The sequence below is a fragment of the Elephas maximus genome, chromosome 6 (genome assembly GCF_024166365.1).
Source record: "Elephas maximus indicus isolate mEleMax1 chromosome 6, mEleMax1 primary haplotype, whole genome shotgun sequence".
Classification (NCBI taxonomy): domain Eukaryota; kingdom Metazoa; phylum Chordata; class Mammalia; order Proboscidea; family Elephantidae; genus Elephas; species Elephas maximus.
Genome location: NC_064824.1, coordinates 117,110,307 through 117,131,282, shown reverse-complemented (window position 1 = coordinate 117,131,282; position 20,976 = coordinate 117,110,307). Strand labels below are relative to the sequence as shown.

General features: G+C 36.3%; 1 protein-coding gene across 6 annotated transcripts in view; it reads left to right on the top strand.

The window, feature by feature from the left end:
• The window catches only part of USP37 (ubiquitin specific peptidase 37), an 80,390-nt gene that overhangs the window by 3,265 nt on the left and 56,149 nt on the right, over positions 1 to 20,976 (top strand). For 2 of the 6 annotated variants that reach the window (XR_007517962.1, XM_049888158.1), the window contains exons 2-10: positions 1,657 to 1,797; positions 4,299 to 4,361; positions 5,988 to 6,209; positions 9,801 to 9,972; positions 11,886 to 11,983; positions 14,461 to 14,639; positions 15,380 to 15,457; positions 17,636 to 17,733; positions 19,430 to 19,514. Coding sequence is in view for 5 of the 6 variants with exons in the window: in XM_049888158.1 (XP_049744115.1) it covers positions 6,054 to 6,209; positions 9,801 to 9,972; positions 11,886 to 11,983; positions 14,461 to 14,639; positions 15,380 to 15,457; positions 17,636 to 17,733; positions 19,430 to 19,514 (866 nt within the window). In the remaining variant the exon portion in view is untranslated. Of the gene's footprint in view, positions 1 to 1,656; positions 1,798 to 4,298; positions 4,362 to 4,407; positions 4,820 to 5,987; positions 6,210 to 9,800; positions 9,973 to 11,885; positions 11,984 to 14,460; positions 14,640 to 15,379; positions 15,458 to 17,635; positions 17,734 to 19,429; positions 19,515 to 20,976 lie in introns of those variants that run through there. The other 4 variants (XM_049888160.1, XM_049888159.1, XM_049888161.1 and 1 more) reach the window with 4 other exon arrangements.

The window sequence follows — 20,976 nt, the reverse complement described above, 5'->3', positions numbered from 1 at the left end:
TTTGGGTCATTATACCCTTTCATATGTCATAAAATCATTCAGATTCATTCTTTGAATTGGAGATAAATTTTATGTAGGCTAACTTCCTTCTTTACTTTCAGCCACACCACTAATTTTATCTTGTTGTGTGTTTGTCATATGGATCTTTTTAGGAAAGAAAGCCCTTGGAAATCAGAGCAGTGGTTTATATATATATATTTTAGCAACGGGGTAGACTGTGAGACCAGTGAGGATGAGGTTTCCAAAATAGATAAAGCAAAATTCCATATTTAAGTCAGTTGGTGGTGGTGGATATGGGAGGAAATGTTAAAATGTAATAGTTTGTGTAGAACAGGATTTGTATTTAGAAATAGGAAGTGTATGAATCCCAAACACAGAGAAGCATTTGAATTTCTTTTATGGGTAGTCATGAGCTGTTAAAAAGGGGAAGGAATTAGCATCAATCAATTTAGCACTTACTAAGAGCGTTTTCTTGGAATATATAGGAAGATACGACTTTATTTTCTCCTTCAGCGATGAAGTTAAGGTGACGATTACTGCATAACTTAGCTGATAATGCCCAAAGAGTAGCCGTTAGAAAGGATATTATAGTGTAAAAGATTCATTGGGTGAAAAAAATTGAGAGAATGGAGACTGGAAAGCAATTGATGCAGTTCATGGATGAGGATGGAATATAGAAATGTGGGCTCTGGCAGTACTTAGTTTTGTTTCTTCCTAATTCTGTGACCATGGATAAATTACTTACTCCCTCTAAGCCTATTTGCCTATCTGTAAAATGGAGATAATAATCCCTATCCTTTAGGATTATTATGAAAATTAAATGAGATAATGTATGTATGGGACTTAGGACTGTGCTTAGTAAATGTTGCATAATACGGGGTGGAGGTTGTGACAGAGAGGAGTGTCTGAATTAGGATAGTAGCTATGAAGAGGCTGAGGTTTGGATGGAGGAAAATGAGGTTAAAGCTGATGCTAAAATTTCTTGCCTCAATGATGATAGAAGGATGAAAGTAGGAAAGTCTGGTGACCCTTGAAGTGAGGGTATGGGTTGTATCATCTGCACATTTGTATCTCTACCTCAGCCCTTCAAATTGGAGTAGCTCAGTAAATGATATATTACTAAGTAAATGAATTTAAAAGTTGTGGCATTAAAGTAGGTGAGTGAGAGATGTTTGGGTAGAACTTGAGGAAAAGTTCAGACTTAGGCCTAAGTTTGAGAAAGAAACCCACACATTTAGTTTTGAAAGAAAAGTGAAAGCTCCAAGTTTACCTGCCTTTTGAAATATATATCAGCACATCATGTAACTGGTGTTTAAAGACATTATTATGTAACTATGTTTATAAAATCAACAAAGCATATACTCTTTCTTAGTTTCAAAATGTAGCAGGGTAAATAAACCAAGACACAAGTTAATCAAGGTGCTGGCTCCTTCTGGAGTCCCTCATTTTGCGTAGCAGTGCTCCTACAGTCCTGTTGATCGTGTGTGTGTGTGTGTCTGTGTGTGTGTCTGTGTTGAGCGTCATGTTTTAAATGTTTTTAGTAAGTTTGTGGTTTTTAATAATCAAAGGATTAATCTTTGTTGTATAAATGATTTTTTTAAGTTTTAATTTTGTATATTTGATTCTTTTAAAAAGACACATTTATATTTTTTTCAGCTGAGTTGATGGCTTCCGGAGAACTGGCATAGCTGCAGAATATGAGTAGTTCCCCAAGAAGAGTGCTTTGCCTTTGGCACAAGGATCAGAATAAAGGTGAATTGTTATTACATAGGGTTTTTCAGTAAAAGTCACTGAAAAGTAAGTAATATTTTTGTTTTGGATATGTGCTCCCAAGAGTACGGAAATTGGCAAGAATGACAGTTTTCTATGTCTATTTTGTAGTAACAGTTTTATGCTTTAGCATACTATCTTTACCACAGAATGCCCTCTAAATAAGAGTGTTTTCAAAGTGGAACCTAAAATATGAGCATTCAAATAAATGTACAGGAAATAGGAATATTTTTGCCAATATTGATTGAGCTTTCATGAAATGTTCAAAACTGAACAGTAATTTTAATAATTGTGAAGAAATTTAGGAAAAGGGGAATCTCTTTGTACATACTTAAAAAATAATTAGTTATCCTTTGTCTCCCTAATATTGCTTTGATAGGAGAATTAGCATCGCAGAGTTCAAAGAAACCTTGTCTGTCCTAGATTCATAGAAAGTTTAACTGTTACTGGATCATGCAAGATACCGAAAAAGAAGCTTAGTTTTTTTTCCTCTTACCCCACTAAGGGAATCCCTGAGAACATGATGAATGTGCAAAAGTGGATGTAGTTACTTCAGTTAGTGCGAAAGCAGGTAACGGGGTAAATTGAGGCATTAAGAAAAAGTTTTGTCTTATTGGCTCTGCCAATTTTATGTCCTGCATCTTTTAGTTTTTTTTTTTTTTTTTTCTTTAGAAGAAAGAGAGGCTGCTAGCAGAAATGATTGAGACATTTTCAGTATTTGAAGTAAAATCTTATGCAGTTAACCAAAACTTTGTACTGAAATATTTGAGTGTTTGGGAGGCATAGTTATCTATAAACAGAAGTAACCAATACATTTTTTGTTTCTCTAATGCTTTAGTGAACTTTGGAACTTTATCTCAGAATTTCATTAAATGTTATTTTTAAAATATATATTTTTCATTGGAAATTTCAAAGTCAGTGACTTTTACTTACTTGTGGTTCTGTAAGGAAAACATTAAGAGAATAGAGTTTTATTTTCTCTTTTATTTTGGCACTCTGACCCATAATGACATAAGGAAAGCTCAAGAAATTTGCAAAGACCTACAACTCTTAACATGGAGTTTCTTCTTTGAGCAATGCATAACATGAATCCTAGTTTTAGGCAGATTTACTGTTTCTGTTTTCATAATGCATTCTGTAACTACATACCAATTCGTATTCTTCATAAATCATTTTTCTCTTGAATTCTTAACAGGGTCTGAGGACAGCTTTGCGTTTAACTGGAAAGTTTAAATACACATAGAAAAACTTAGATGTAGTCTTTGGGAGATAAGTTATATGTAATACAGTGCATAGTGGTGCTCTTTTAAAGAGCTTAGTAAATGTAACTATATTGGCTATATAATGGGAATTTATGATTCCAGAGGCTAACTTCCCCTGCTGTGTATTTTAACAGCAGGTTGAAGAAAATTGATAGTACTAATTTTTTCATAATTCTTAAACGGTGGGTTTCTGCTTCTTGTGTGTCAGACACTGTCCTAGTGGGGTTGCAGAGATTAAAGAACACATTCCCTGGCTTCAAATAGCAAATTCTAGATAGAAACAAAGAGGTCAACACACAGCTTATAATACAGTGTAGTAAGTGCTGTACTAGAGATAGAGCACAGAGCATGATGCGGGAATAGAGAAAGAAGTGTTTAAGCAATCTTAGTGTGGTTGAGGGAGGACAGACAAAGGGGAGGGGAAGGTAGCTGGGAAAGGCTTCCTAAAGAAGGTAACATGAGCCTAAGTTTTATACCTTGGAGAAGAAATGAAGGAGGGCTGGAATGGATGGGGAGAGTGCATAAAAATCCTGCAGACAAAGGTCCCGGTGTGTGCAAAGATACAGTGGCATGAGAGCATACCACTTTTTGGGAAAAATATAAGTAGCTCAGAATGGCTGGATTTGGGGGCTTGTTGGGGATAGAAAGGTAAGTAGAATCTGGATTATGAAGGACCTTTATGTCATGTTAAGGATATTTGGATTTTATTTTAAGTGCAGTGGGGAGGCATTAAATGGTATTAAGGAAGAGAGTGACATCTTGATCTGCAGTTCATTACAAAGATGTCTGGAAGATGTTGGAGGTGGAATTGGACCTTCCATCTCTAATCCAGTACCAATAATCATCAAGAGAAAGATCAAAGACAACTCTCATGTTTCTGGCATGGGCACCTGGGGTAGGAGAAGGGGGTGTGTTTTCTTTGCAGTGCTGAGTAGAGTGGAAAAAAATCGTAAGGGACATGTGCAAGCAGTGAAACAACAGTGTTACGAATTGCCAAAAGATATTACAAACACACATTGCCAGCCCAGATTTCTTTCTGTAGAATAACTAGTTCGAGCAAAATGTCTTGTTGACAGACAGGTCTATAAACAGTGATGAACTCTATTACTTTGGTGGATTTATATACCCAGGCATTTATACTACTGTCTAAATCAGCTTACAGTAGGCACTCAAAAAAGTTGCTGAGATGAATGTATAATAATAGAAGAATGAAAATGCATAATACATTTATTTAAAGTGTTTTCACATTTCTTCTTTTATCCCCAGTAATTTGATGTACAGTAAATAGAGCCTCAAACTAGGGGCCCTCAGACTGTATCCTGCCTGCAGGTGCGTCTTGTTTGATTTTGTAGCTTTTAAAAATAAGTTTGAATTCGTTGCCCACAACTAAAAATGGACAGTTTTATGTAAAATTTTATGTCTTCATATTCTTGAAAAATTAGATAATCTAGCAAAGCGTTCACTATTTCTACATAGTGACAGTTGGCTAGATTTGAGTAGCAGTTGTTCATATTTTGCCTGCCTGAGTCATTTATGTCACCTGTCTGATCTCTAATAGGTAGTTGAGTTTGTGACTTTGTCAACAACTTATTTGTTTGGGACCTTTGGAGAAAGAGGTGTTTTAGACAAGGAATAAATTCAGAAAGTAGACATTAACTCCATTAACCTTAATAGCTGCTGTCTCTTGAGTGCTGATGTATGTTATCACCTTCAATTCTGCAGCACTAAGACTGGAACAGCGTGTGCTACTCCTTTCTTACAGCTTAGAAAACGAAAGGTTAGAGAAGGTAAGTTAAAAAGTAGTAAGTGATAGAGATCACTCAGGATTTACAGGCGTACAGTCTTTTTCCCTTGTAGGCTACCTCTACCTTTTCTAGTTGAGCTGTTCAGGCAAAGGTGGTTTTTAATAATTTTTAATTTATTAAATTACAAACAAGAATCAATTTTAGAGTATTGTTTTTAGAGATGTGAAAATAGTATATAATTTGTTTTAGCCATTTTATGTGATTGAATATATATATACATGTGTGCATGTATAATGTAGATAAGACACACTATTTGATAATATTCTCTGCTTAGTCTTACTATGTATGTATTTACTTGCTGACATTGGTAAGTTAGTTTGAAATGTCTTAAACATCTCATCATTTTTAATATAAGAGGTTCATTCAAGAAACCTTGAATATTTTTCGAAGGCAAAATTGGTGAAGATTCTAAGAATGGTAATATTAAGCATAAATGACAGGTGGTTCTTAGGAAGAGAGGTTTTGTTGTTTGTTTTCCTACAGATTATATTATGTTCTCAAATAATACAATTCTAGCGGCTGAGCTAATTTGAATATTCTATAAGTTTTTTCTTCATGTGCTTCTTAGACTGCCAGCTGTTAGATGTGCTTAGATTGCAGACTGTTGGAAGGAATTGTTTCATGGTCTGCTGTGATGTTTGTGAGGAACCCCATTCTAAAAAATGGAGTCAGATGACTGAAAATACTTTCTTATATTTGAAATTCGAGACTCATTAGCATTCATGAAGGAAGACAAGAATAGGCACTTAAATGATGAAGGTAAAGGGTAGTCACATTGTAGTGAGGATCACACTGGGAATGGCATCTGTAGTATTCCTAATTGGCATGTCTTTAGTGGTAGCAGTATGGCTGTTAGGGTGCAAAATGTAGAAGTTAGGCAGAGGTACCGAACACATAGCAAAAAAAGCAACATTCCCAGAAGAAATAAAAGATGGTTAGATGTAGTCACTGACTGTCAGTGACTACTCTAGTTGTCCTTCCCTATGCTATCCAGCTTATAGGGCCTTTGAGGGTACTTGGTAAAAGTAGTTTATTGAAATGGAGAAAGGAACAACGGAGAAAGGTGGCGCATTAAGTTTCCTCTTTTAAACTCTTATTTTCATCACTAGTAAATTGTAACTTAGTATTTTACTTTATTTTTGTTCCCTAGAACCTGTCTGGTGAAAGTATTTTTTCATTTTAATTGGGCTGGAAGCAATTTATTTTTAAAGAAAGTATGTCTCCTCTGAAGATACATGGTCCTATCAGAATTCGCAGTATGCAGACTGGGATTACAAAGTGGAAAGAAGGATCCTTTGAAATTGTGGAAAAAGAGAATAAAGTCAGCCTAGTGGTTCACTACAATACTGGAGGAATTCCAAGGATATTTCAGGTATTTCCAAATTTTGATTTGGAATAGACCTCGAATCAGATCCTTTAGCTGTTCTGTATTATGGTATCATAGTAGTTTTCCTCTTGGACTGGTATTTCATACTTCTTATTTCCAGGACATTAGTACTTTTGTGTACATGTTTTATAAACTATTTAACAGCGTTGTTTGGTGGTGTATAACAAAGAGCGGGAAGTAGTCACCAAAGAAGTGGGAGGAACCTGAGAGGGGTTTGGATATTATATATCTGTGATATGTTAAAAACCACGTTAGAATAACTTCAGTTATTTTTTAAACATATATGGTGGATTTACCACTGTTTAGTGTTAGCTTTTAATAGAATGCGTTAGTATCTTCTAAAAGCTAATGTGTATTTCCTAAGTAATCCTGCCTAAGGTTGTAGGATGGACCATTCAAGGGTAATTGCTTGAGGTCATCTTTACTGCTGTTTTCTTCTAACTAAAGCTTTAAAAGATACTCATTTTATCACTGCGAAAACAATTTTGTTTTTCACTTCTATAATACTTATCTTCTGTAGCCAAGAACTTATCTTTTTTTTTTTTTTGATAATACTGAGTTTTTGGTGAAAATTTACACAGCAAGTTAGGTTCCCATCTGACAGTCTCCACACAAATTGTTTGGTGACATTAGTTATATTTATCACAGTGTGTTCTGTTTGTTCTCTTTATCTCTAATTTCTAGTTTCTACTTTTGAGTAATTGTTAATCTTTTGGTCTCATACTGATGGTTTTTAAATAGGGCACCAATTACGGGTAATATACTTTATTTTGTGTGCCACTCTGCTATTTCACAAAAATGTGATCTCGGGATAGGCTTGGTTCTAGGTGTAAAGAGTGTCTCGGGGTGATAGTCTCAGGGAGTCCTCTGTTTCTCTACTGTTTCAGTTTGGGCCTTTTTTTTTTAAATATAAGAATTTGAAAAGAACTCATCTTGATAGGAATTGGATGTAGGAACATAATGTGATACTTATATTTTTCTGCACTTTAAAATTCTACATTTGTTAATGAGATTATACAAAAATAAAATACTCTTTTCAAACTAAACTACTCTTTAGAACAATGTATACCTTTATGCTTGAGAACCTGGAAAATTCCTATTTGTTTCTGCTTTTGAACTGTGAAAATAAATTGCTAATGATTTAGTGTATCAAAGATATTCCTAAGTAGGTTGGAGGTAGTGACGTAGGTTTTAGAAACAGTACCTGTCCTATAGGGTCGCTATGAGTCGGAATCGACTTGATGGCACTGGGTACTAGTTTCTGCCACATAAATATATGCACTGAGTGCTCATCTTAGCAAAAGAAAGATTTTTCCAAATAGAGATTAATTTTTTCAGTCCTTAGCCCAAGTTGACACCAAGTAAATATTTAAGTTTCAATCCCAGACAGATTTTTGGGAGCATGATGATTCTGTCTGCAATTCCAGCCTCATCTCCGCTCTAGATCAGTTTACATTCAGCAGTCGTTTGTTAACCTCTGACATTGTGCTGGGTACTGTGCTAAGGGCTAAGAAAACAGGGCTGAATGAGATGGCATTCCCCTCAAATTTATGAGTAGCCATATTCATTTTAACTGTGAAAATATTTTAAAGATACTGAGATAACACAAAGAAGAGAGGTGTTTGTACTTTTTCAAAGATCTAGATGATAATCGGGAATTTACCAAACACTGTGGAGATAAGTTGGAGGTGATTTCTATATATGGACAAGTACATGCAAATGTGAGGGAACAGGAAAGTTGTTTTAAAATAAATGAACAGTGGGGAGTGAGTGGCAGAAGTAGAGGCTGAATAGCTAGGTAGGAAACAGGTCCTGTTTGTCAAACTAAGGGGAGCTCAGGCTCTAAGGAGCCAAGAATCTCAAAATCAAGTTCCTTTGGAGACTAGACAGATGGCTTTATTTCAGCAGAGAGAGTGAGAAGATAAGCACGTTTAGAACATTATTTGGAGGTGTAGGTGAGGGACGAAAGTCTTGAACAAAGGAAAAGGTAGTAGATGAAGTGAGAGGATAAAAAGATTCGAAAGTGATTTCAAGAAGACTTAACTCGTTAGATTTGTGGGGTGAGGGAGAAAAGAGCCTGGGAGTTCCCAAGTTTCTGAGTGAATGGCAGTCCCTTTTGTTGTTCTCTCTGAGAGGGGAAGAAGTGGAGTGTGAGGACTGGGTGAGAGAAATGAGTTGTTAGAGGTATGAGACACCCAGAAATTGGTGTCTAGTAGGCAGTAGGTAAACGAGACTGGCGTGCCAGCAGAGAAGTCTGGACTTAGGATGGAGAGTTGGGAGTCCTTACCATTTAGTAGTTATAAAATTGTGAAGTGGATAGGATTCTCAGTCGTGAACATAACCGAATTCATGATTATGCTCATCTTGTTTGCTCATGAACAGACTTCCCCCTTATATTTGTTTCATCTTTAAAAAGTGGCAGTGACTGAAATACCTTTATGCAGCCTGTTTTTTTCTTGCATGCTAAAACTGCTTATTTAAATAAGCATCTGGAACTAGTGTTACTCTGTTTTACAAGAGAATTTCTAATCCAAGGATATAAATTTAATATCTACTTTGAAGCTAAAAAATACGTATCATTTAAAATTTGAATATCAATGAAGTCTGGTAAAATAGTTTTTTCATTCTTACCTAAAAACTGACAAAGGTCAGTTCTTCCTAGTTAAAAAAAAAAAATTCTGAAATACGTTATTACTCTGTCTTTATGCTGTTCAGAGGGTATGTTCTCAGCAAATGGCAACTTCAGAAACCTTTGTATATGCCTGCTAAGGGAGAATATTAGAGAGTAAGGGTTTGTAGATGCCTGGTTGGTAGGAATTATTTAGACTAAAATAAAGAAACTGGAAGATTTTTTTATTTAGCCTTGGAAAAATGATAGCCAAGAGAAAATAAAAATTACTGCTTTATATCACAGATGGAAAGTCTGGGAGAGTATGAGACAGGTTATTGAACAAGTTCTAGGGCGGAGGAAAAGTAAGGTGAGAGAGCTCCAGGGTACTTGAATGAAAGTTTAGTAAGTCTGTTTAGATAGTTTAAAAAAAAAGGGGGGGGGGGGTGTTCTTATATTGGCAAAGGTTTATTTTAATGTGCTTTTAAGAGGTTAGAATTCTTTTGAGGATTATAGTTTGGATTGATATATCTTTTTACATTGCAGATGCCTAAGGTGTTTGCCACATTGCTTATAAGCTTTTGTCCAAGAAAGAAAAAGAAAATCTTTAATTTGGCTTTCTAAACTGGTAATAATATAACCATACAGGCTCTGGAAATTGTTACCTCACTTATTTTTATGCTCTGTAAATTTGTATCTGAAAATGTAGAATTCCTTACCATAGATCAAGAGTACTAGGATTATTCTGTAAAATGAATTTTAATAGTATGTTTTTGTCCCTCTTAAAAGTTCAGTCTTTGACCTGAATGCTCAAGAAATGGGTAGAGGGGGTAGAAAACTAAATTACTATGGCAAAGAGTAGAAATGTAACTTGGAAAGTACAAAGTTTAGTATTCATTAGACAGTTTATTATACTTCATTATCTCATATTTTTGGTGTTAAGGTAATTTCTCTTTTGTCTCGATCAGCTAACTCATAACATTAAAAATGTGGTGCTTCGACCCAGCGGAGCAAAACAAAGCCGCCTAATGTTAACTCTACAAGATAACAGCTTCTTGTCTATTGACAAAGTACCAAGTAAGGATGCAGAGGAAATGCGGTTATTTCTAGATGCAGTCCATCAAAACAGACTTCATGCAGGTGAGCACTAATCATCCCAGGGTCTGACATGTTAGCACTTATAAAAGAGTAAGACTAGAAAAGGAGGAGGATTTAAATTACAACTGGGAAAAGTTACCTCGTTACATCATATCTCAGGGACTTGCTCCCTGTTTGAAACTTACTCTGAAATTTTATTCTTGCTGTGAAAACTGAGTTCTGTAGAAAATCATACAGTGTAATCAGGTTCCCCTGTGCCCTCCAACCCCTTTCCTTTAAACTGTGTTTTGATTTTTTTTTTTAAATGTATTTACATGTATCTTTTTAGGAATGATCTATTGTTTAAAATGAGTTTATCACCAGTGTTGTTAGTCATCAACTCTATCATCGTCAATACTTTGCTATTAATTATATTTTATAGGTGAAAAACTTATGAGGTTTTTTTAAACTTAAATATTACACATTAAAACCATTAGAAAATGAAGATGTAGCAGTGTTACCTTGCTGGTATTTAATATCTCTACTTGACACACTACTTTCCTTGTAAAATAAAACTTTTTTTTATGGCTGTTTGCCATTTTAGTACCTACTCATTATGTGTTCATACTATCAATTCTGAACTATGTCAATTTAATGAATAAATAGCTATTGAATTTCAGAAATGAGTACTATTTTAAATTCTTATAGTATGTCAGGGACTGTGTCTATATTTCTGTTGTTGTTTTATCCCATTATATTAATTGAAACACTATCTAAAGAATTAACATCTCTCTAAATACATTGGAGTAGAAAGCCCAGTGGACTGTGTGGGGACCCAGGTTTGAATCTAAACAACATACCATAATGGAAAAATATGGGCTTTGGACCTAAGCAGCTTTAGGTTCGAATCCTAGCTCCGCTTGTTATTTCCTGTGTGGTTTTGAGCAAAGCACTTAATACTGAGTTTCAATTTCCTCATGTGTAAAATGAAGGTCTGCTGCTGAGATGCTGAGCATCTCAGCGTAGCTTCTAGACTGAGATAGACTAGGAAGAGAGGCCTGGTGATCTGAAAATCAGCCAGCGAAAACCCTATGGATCACAATCACAACGGTCTGATACACAACGAGCCATGGGTATAGTGCAGGACTGGGCAGCATTTCATGCTGTTATGTATGGGGTTACCATGAGTCAGGGGCCGATTCGATGGCAGCTAACAACAACAACATTTGGTAATATCAATTTAAATTTAAAATGTGCGTATCCTTTAATCCAGCAGTTCTAATTCTATGGTGTTTATCCTACAAAAATAATTCTAGCACAAGAAGGTATATGAAAGGGTGTTCAACATTGTTTATAATGTTGAAAAATTAAAGCATTCTAAACTATCATTAGTGGAAAATTGGCTAACTAAATTAAAATATAAAATACAAAAAGAACATACAGATTCACCTCATATAGTGCCTTGCACATTCGTTAAACTACCTTTGATTTCTTTGGAATAGAAGCCTTTTATTCTTAATAAGCTTTTAGTGAATTCTTTGGAACGTACGTAATTCTCTGAAGTATGTGTTACTGGAGATACACTTGTCACTACTTTGGACCTGTTTCTCTCCTTGGTTTCCAGTGGCAGTGTTTATGTTGTAAATAGATAGGTGTGACTGACTTTTCCACAGTGTCAATTACTAAATCTTATATAGAACAGTTTCCAGCATTTTCTTTTTTAAATTTATCTTTCTTTTACAATTTCCCAAATTTCTGTGTGTTATTTAATATTTGCTTCAGATCCTAGCTCTAAATTTAATTACTATGTGTCAAATTAACTTTTCATCAGAAAGAATTGACCAATAAGCACCTTGATTTGTTTTATCTTTTTCATGCTGTTTCTTCGATTTTGTCAATATTACATGCTAGTGATGATAAGGATAAATCTCTTTATTAAAGTGAGTGCATTGGGGATTTTTTTTTTTTGTCACCAGCCATGAAACCTCAGGGATCTGGTAGTTTTGGAGCTATTCTGGGCAGCAGGACCTCACAGAAGGAAACCAACAGGCAGCTTTCTTACTCAGACAATCAGGTACATTCACTTGAATCTTGTAGCTTTTTTTATTTTAATGTCACAGACAGACTGTGATGTATGTTCTGTTAGGTAGTCACAGGAAGTAGACTTCATAGTCTATAAAAGTGCCTAATATTTTTGCCATTGTCATGAGGATATTTTCCAGGTATTTGAAATTTACTGTTTTAGTGATCTTATTCTCTCCAACTATTTTTATGAAAATCTTTCTAAAATTTACCACATTCTTCCTTTCTTTCATGTAGTTTTCACTGAACACAGTTTAATCTTTGCTTATTGTGTCATGGTCATCATCATGAACCACGGTAGAGTATAGTTTTTAAAAGCATGGCTTTGGAGTTAGGTTGGCTTTGAGGCTTGGTGCTGCCACTTGCTAGCTGGGGTCATTGAGGAAGTTCCTCAAGTATTCTATGCCTCATTACCGTCTGTAAAATGGGTGAGATGATGCGTGTAAAAGTGCTTAGCCCATTATACCATATAATAACCAAACCAAACCCAGTGCCGTCGAGTTGATTCCGACTCATAGCGACCCTATAGGACAGAGTAGAACTGCCCTGTGGTGTTTCCAAGGAGCGCCTGGTGGATTCGAACTGCCAACCCTTTGGTTAGCAGCTGTAGCACTTAACCACTACGCCACCAGGGTTTCTACCATATAATGTAATAACAACCCTATAAATGTTTGCTGCTGCTATTTTTGTGACACCCTTTAGGTCTGTTCTACATTTTCATCTTTGCCTCTATACTATATGATACCAGACTTTTTTGCTGACAGGCTCTGCTTGCTTTGTTAATAGATTTTCTGTAATGAGTAATTCAGCTAGCCGTAGGGCTTACCGTGCATTAATAAATAATACCCTTATTGCAACTTGGCAATCCTAGGCAGCTAAATTTGTTAAAATGTATTTTTTTGTTTGTTTTACATTTTACCATTTGTCTTTTTTTCCCTTAGTTTTTATTTTTATTGCAGGTATATGTTATGATAATAATGATACAACAAAACGTTTGTCATTTCAACCATTTTATGTGTAGTGTTCACTGACATTGATTACATTCATCATGTTGTGCAACCATCACTACTAGGCGTTTACTTATTTTTCATCACCCTTAACAGAAATTCAGTACCCCGTAAGCATAAAAAACTTTATGAGAAACTGAGGCTCTCCGCTAAGTAATTGTATGAGTTCTGTTTGGCTGCGCAGAAAGGATTACTTAGTCCATTTACTGGACTAAGCAGTGAATGAGATTTTGTTTTGTTTTGTTAGGTTCTTTTTATAGGTTGGATTTGGGTGAGGGGCTTATTGAGGTATAATTGACATTAAGTAAATTGCGCATATTTAAAGTACACAAATGATAAGTTTTGACATATGTATTCACTTGTAAACCATCACCATAATCAAGATAGTTGAATATATTTGTGATGACTTTGGTGCAATAATCAAAAAAGTTTGAAAAAGATGCCAAATAGAGTATATATAGTATGCTCCCATTTGTATACCAAAGGAAAATAAAAATATCAGTTTACACTTACATAAAGAAACAGTGGAAGAATGTTTGTAGGGGACAGGAAAGTGAGAATTGGAAGAAGTGGATAGATAGGGATAAGGGTGGTAGTGAGACTTCTCAGTACATGGCTTCTAATATTTTTATTTTTGAACTTGAAAAATATATCACCTATTGGAAAAAAAGCTTTAAAATCGTTCACCCAGATGATCTTAGAGATCTTTTTCTTTCCTTTGAGATTGTAATTTGGTAGAATGCAATTGGCCACATCTTCCGTAGCGAAATCACATAGCTCCTAATGTAGAGTTATAACACTTAGGAGACAAAATGTTCGAAAGTACTGTTTCCCAGCTACTGTGTTCGAACTGCTGTGTTCTCTGAATGTTCTTGCTGTGTCTTTGGGATAGACTCTTGGTTTGTCTCTGCCCACACACTCTATCTGATCCCCCTGCACCCCTTGGTTACATATTATTGTTTCATTCCTCTAAACTAGAACCCTCCCAACAGTCATAGGAGGTATGTGTGACTTGGCATGTAAGTTGTGGCAACTGAATATTATTGTTGCTCCTTTTTCTCACTTCTGGGTCACTTTACCATAATCACAATTGGATATATTTTTTCCCAAGGATCTAGTCTCATGGTGATTACTAGAACCATGTCTTTTTTTAAATTAGTAGTTCAAAGCAAGGTCCTTGCTTTCTGCTTCCAGACGTGCTGTGGAATCTTAAGTTTATAAGATTGCTATCAGAAAATAAATGTCAAGTGCAGTTTTTCATACTGTCTGTACGTTAGAATCACCTGGAGTGCTTTAAAAAAGTACTGATGCATGGGCCCCAACCCAGATCAATAAGAATAGAATCTCTGGAGATATGTCCCCAGTTGTGGGTATTTTTTAAAAGCTCCCATGTGTGAATCAGTGGTCTAAAAGTATTCCAATTAATTTAAAGATTTAGCTATCTTAAACTTTATTCTTACAGGCCTCTTCAAAAAGGGGAAGCTTGGAAACTAAAGATGATGTTCCATTTCGAAAAGTTCTTGGCACTCCAAGTAGAGGATCTATTAAAACTACACCAGGAAGTGGGATACCTGTCACCCGGACGATTCCTTCTCTGACATCTACGTCAACACCTCTTAGATCAGGGTTATTAGAAAATAGGTATGAAAGACTTCTGTTTATACTTGGTCGTTAGTTGTACCTGTTTATAAGTTTCTCTTAGGCCTTTTTGAAAGACAATTAATTTGAGGAAGAAAAGGAGGAGAATGTCTAGTGAGTAAACTCTGTTAGAGAAAGTGAAGAAAGTATGGAGTGCATTTTTGGTAGTTAATTAGAAGTTTTTTTTTTTTTTAATTAGAAGTATGTTTCTGTTAGTTACACATATTAAGTGTGCAGATATATAGTATATTACTTTAAATATGGTGTAGAGAATTAGATAGCAATAGACACAATTCCTGTCTTTAAGTATGTTAATTTACAGTTTTTTGGGGTTTTTTAAGTGTAATTTTTCTTTTAAATTGTGCTTTAGGTGAAGGTTTACCGAGCATATTAGTTTCTCATTGAACGTGTAATACACGTGTTGTTTTCCGACATAATTGCCAACACCGTGACATGTAAACACTCTCCCCTTCCCAACAATGGGTTCCCCATTTCAATTCCTCCTGCCTTCTTGTCTTTGACCCTGGGCTGGCATGCCCATTTAGTCTCATATACATGGCTGAACTACTTGTATAATTGTTTGTTTTATGGGCCTGTCTAACCTTTGGCTGAAGCGTGAAGCTCAGAGCAACTTAGTACTAAATTAAAAGGCTGTCTGGGGGAGCTATACTCTCAGGTGGTTTATAGTTTTAATGGGTGCAGTATGACTTTTTAAATTACTTCTTTTCCTACATTTTCAACAGGACTGAAAAGAGGAAAAGAATGCTATCATCTGGCTCAGAGTTGAGCGAAGATTACCCTAAGGAAAATGATTCATCATCGTAAGTTGCCTTACGAGCCTTTATCGCACTAGATAATTATTTCTTTTATTGGTAATTATAACCACTAGGGAAGTTTGGGGAGATAGTGCTCAATTTATAGGAATTCCAAAGATAGAAGAGCAAAATTTGACAGTGTTTTGGTGACAGTAGACCATAGACTCAGTGGACAGGGGATTTTGCCATTGATACTGCTTTGGTCATTTCATTATGCTTCTCCTACACTAACTTTTATCTCCAACACCTAGAGGAGGAATAGCGGTGAAGAACTCTAAACCACTTTTTCTTGCCGGATGCTCCTTTACTGTGAACTCCTTCTCTTAAATTTTTTTTTTTTTTTTTTTTTTAACCTTATGTGAAAAAGTCAGCTTGGCCTAGGGATGAAAGGATACGAAACCTCAGTAGGTTCTAGGCAAGGAGAACTTTCAGAGGTATTTTTTGGGTTGAAAAAAAGGGGACAGACCTGCAGCAGGGAGGGCATGATCCGCTTCCCCATCATGTGAGGATTTTTTGGTCTTCCAGGGAGAAAGGGAGCCCCTGGGTGGTGTAAATAGTTGACATGCTTGGTGGCTAACCAGAGACTGGAGATTTGAGTCCACCCCGAGGTACTTCAAAAGAAAGACCTGGCAATCTATGAAATACCAGCCATTGAAAACTGTGTGAAGCACAATTCTACTCTGACACACATGCGATCAGCACGAGTCAGAATCCACTCAATGACAACTGGTTGAGAGAGTCAACGTATTATGCAGTTACCAGTTAGTTCCTCAGTTCATATCTTAACAGAAAGTAGTTGCTAATCTGCTTCCTAGGCTTACTTCTAGTACCAACTGTTAAAGATCATGTTCTCTGGAAGCAGACCCTGAGATGGAGATTAGTGTGCAAATGATTTATTAAGGAAGTGCTCCCAGAGGAGACCAGTAAGGGAGTGGGGAAAGGAAGAAGTGGAGGACAGGAAACCAGGCATGGGTGTGACCTCAGACAAAAGGCATGCAAGAGTTTAGGCTTCATCCTGATTCCAGAGAGGAAATCTATTATGTAAGTTCCACCTTAGAGTTGTTCTAACATATAGCAAGGGAGCTGGGCTTCTGTACTCTAGTACCTGACCTTACTTGTGACTCTCCGAGAGTCCAAGCAAAGTATCTCTAGTAGCTTGAGGGCAGTCCTGTTAATGAGAGCCCTAGGTGCTGGCTTTTGAAGTGGGGGTCGAGATGTGGAAGAGAGGACATAAAAATGGAAATTTGGATGGAGTACCTGTGTTGTCTGTTACAAGCTTAATTTACAGTGCTGTTGTTAGGTGCCATTGAGTTCGTTCTGACTCATAGTGACCCTGTGTACAACAGAATGAAACACTGCTCAGTCCAGCGCTGTCCTCACAATCATTATGTTTGAACCCATTGTTGCAACCACCGTATCAGTCCATTTCATTGAGGATCTTCCTCTTTTTTGCCGACCCTCTACTTTACCAAGCATGATGTCCTTCTTCAGGGACTGATACCTCCTGGGATTTATGATGGTTCCCCTAAAATCAGCACATTTAATCACAGCATGAACATTTATCTGAGTGGACACTCTGCTTATGTGGGTTCAGATATTTGGGGACAATAGAGGGGAAAAAATGAGGCTTGTTTAAGAAACTTATCTGTTCACAAACTTAAAATATTTTAATCACTATGAATTGAAATATTGTTGCCATTTGGTAAATACTGTTTCACATCCATATAAACTATCAGAACATTTTGGGTTTTTTAGTTTTTGTTTTATTCTATAAAAGTACCAAACTTGCATACTTTACCTTTTAATTGATTCTTTTGGCCTTAGTAGCTAAATTATTTTATCTGATCTTGCTTTTGGTCAAAAAAGTCTATGCAGTCTTGCTGTGTCTGATTAGACTTTTATATCAAGAAAGTGCTCATTTTATCTTAATCACCAGGGTCATGAACTGGATTAGCTCTTGACTTCGTAATGAAAGGTTATTTTCATTTGCTCTAAGTATTCAGCCTCTTGAGGCTTTAACACCTTGTAGCCTAATTTTCATGCATGTATCACTCATCTCAGTGCTTGAAATGTAAATTTTTTTAGTGATAGCTTTTTAAAATTAAGAACAGTATCTGATGTTATAGTTTATATTGGTTTAAAATTATTAACAATGTTGTGCCCATTTAAAATTATTAACTGTAGGAACAACAAGGCTATGACAGATCCCTCAAGAAAGTATCTAACCAGCAGTAGAGAGAAACAGCTGAGTTTGAAGCAGTCAGAAGAGAATAGGACATCAGGTAAGTGTTTGGTCTTTATAAAGACACTCAATTATTATGTGTTATATTCTGTTAGACTAGAAATAAAGACCTAAATCAGGACATATCTCTCTGCATTATTCAGGAATACTACATAATTCAGTACTAGTTATTGGCCACCAACTTGTACCCAGTACTTGGCTAGATATCTTAAAGTATTAGAAAGATAAGGGAACTTTTATCTCTTTGCAAGGAATCTAGTCTTTACCCTCTTCTTTACTGTTTGCCTAGAATTAAGCTCTTTCATTGTCAAAGTGCCTAGACCATAGGATGAACCAGAGGAGTTAAAGTGGTTGAAATGAAAGTTTATCAGCGTTGCTACTTATTAGAAGCTCCAGGAGAAAATGTTGAAATTAATGCCTAAAGCAGTGATTTACGCTTAAAAATTTATACCTTATTTTTTAAAAAATAAAAGTTGATCCGTCCTTGAATTTTTGTGTTTCTCCACACTTAGCGTCTCTCTGATCCTCTGAAATCCTTAGACACTCAAATACTTTGTACTGATTTGAATATTACATCAGCTGAAATTAAATTGAAGCAAGCTCAAATACGGCATGAGCTTGAGAAATTGGTAATTTAAGAGAATCCAATAGATAAGGACTCTAGGAACCACTCCTTTGAGTGGTTTAGGATTGTGACATTGGACCCCTACAGAAGGAAGTGTCTCTAATGTAATTCTTAACTCTGAAGTAAATAATACTTACATGATATAAACCCTACCCTACTGGTTTTTTAACTTTTAAAATCAACTGATAGATAGAACATACCACACCCGTTGCTGTCGAGTCAATTACTCATGGAGACCCTATAGGACAGAGTAGAACTACCCCGTAGAGCTTCCAGGGAGCAGCTGGTGGATTCGAACTGCTGGCCTTTTGTTTAGCAGCTGAACTCTTAACCACTGCACCACCAGGGCTCCAGATAGAACATAGAAGACTTAAAAATGTTGTAAGCATTAACAGTGTTGAAGTTAAGGCACATGTGTAGAAAAGAAGAAAGAGAAAGAAGTGGGTGTTCAAGTGATAAAAAGGGCCATGGAATAAAACGTAGATGTTTCAAGTGTGTTAAAGTTACAGAGTTAATCAGGAGTAGAACTAAAGTAGCATGATTAATAATGGGTTAGAGAGAGGAGACATAGCAGCGATGTGAGATATTTCTAATTTTTCATAATAGGGACTCAGTTGATATTGTTTAAAATAAATAAATCAGGAAATAGTACCATATTATTTAAAGCTACAGAGGAAATTAGAAAAACTAAATATAAAAGGGGTTAGAAACTAGAAGCAGAACTTATAAAGCTATAGTGGAGGGAGTATTGCTTTGTTATTATAATCTTTTTTTGCTATTTTAAGCTTTTATCGTTTATATATGTTACTTTGACAAAAAGAAGAAAAAAATAAATATAGATAGGCCCAGTGGTAAAAACCAAAACCAAACCCAGTGCCATCGAGTCGATTCTGACTCATAAGGACCCTATAGGATAGAGTAGAACTGCCCCCATAGAGTTTCCAAGGAGTGCCTGGCTGATTCGAACGGCCAGCCCTTTGGTTAGGAGCCATAGCACTTAACCACTATGCCACCAGAGTTTCCCAGGCCCAATGGTGTAATTTTATTATTAAATGAACTTGAGTAACTGACTTAGAAATTAATTGTTTTCCTGTGTTCATTTGTTTTATAGGACTTTTACCTTTGCAGTCATCATCCTTTTATGGTAGCAGAACTGGATCCAAAGACTACTCTTCTGGCAGCACTAACGTAGACAGGTATGCATTGGTTACATGCCTTGTGAAGAGCTTGAAGAGCTTTCTTTGGATAATTGAATGATGGGATAGGCTGTGCATTATGCTGGAAGTGAATACGCTAATTTAAAATAATGAAATGGATAAGAGAATCATAGAATTGTGACATTTTAGTTAGAAAGTACTCTAGAAATGTTTTAGTTCAAGCTTTTCTTTTTTTAATTTTTTGGCAGTTGAATAAACTGAGGTCTAGGGAGAGAGATTCCTGGTTACTGTGAACATGTCATTGTGCTAGCCAAGATGTCCTGCCTGGCACATTAGTGTCTAAATAAATGCCTTAAAAATTAAGAAAAATTCTCTACTTCTGTGTGCTACAAAATGGCCTTCAACTTCTGTTGTACCTCGAGTTACTACTTGGTATTTATCCCGGAAATAAGAACAAGTGATGGGAAGAAATGAACAAGGAGAGGTTTATACTTCGTGTAAAGCAGTTGGCTGCTAAACAGGAAAAGAACATCCGTGCATGTCTGGTGGAGGAAGCTGCTCAGAGTGGAGCTCATACCCTCTCAGGGACTTGCCTTGATGCATATGCTTTTGAAGAACTGTTCCCAGACTGAAAGGAGAAAGAGGCCCTGCTTGAAACTCCTGTAATAGAAGACAGATTTGTAATTTTAGCAGAAAAATATACAATTCCTCTGCCAATGCTTCCTGGTATTCCAACGGCAATTATATTGTGCTCTGGGACATGTAAAATGACATCAGACCTCATCTTACTTTGGGGGAGCAGGGGTAAAGGATAATCAGCATCAGCCCAAAGCTGATTCCTATAAGGTGGAGGTCAAACACACCTCCATTCTTCAACCTTTTTACCAATTCTGACACCAGCCATCACTCCCACAGCACTCTACTTCTCTGCTGAGGTTGATAATTTGTTGCAAGTCACATAGAACTCACAGACAATACTCACTATTATGGCGTTTATTAGAAAAGTAACAGGTTACAATTCAGGATCAGGATCAACTTGGAAGTAACAGGAACAGCTCAGGATATAGTTCTTTGATCTGGACAGCTTCTTCCACCACAGGGCCCAGCTTGGACCTGGCCTCTGCCCTGCTCAGGCAAGTGTTAGAGCTCTTTAGCTTGGCCCTTAAGACCTCACCCCACCAGGAAGCCTCCCGTCTGAAGGTGCTCAGCTCTCTTGCTCTGCTCCATGGGCCCAGTGAGCTTAGCCCCACTAACAAGTGCCCAGAGGCACTCCATTTTGCCAGGAAGCCTCCTGCCCAGAGGCGCTTGGCTCTTTCGGTCTATGGATCCGCAAACCCACTGTAGCCACCTGCTGACAAGTGTAAGAATATATTAACAGCATATTATTGACCAGAATCTTCACAAAATAATTTTCAGTGAAGTAAAAATTCCATACTGTACAAAAAAAACAAAAAACCCTTTTTTAAAAAATGAAAGCTTTACATCATTGAATATGTTTTAT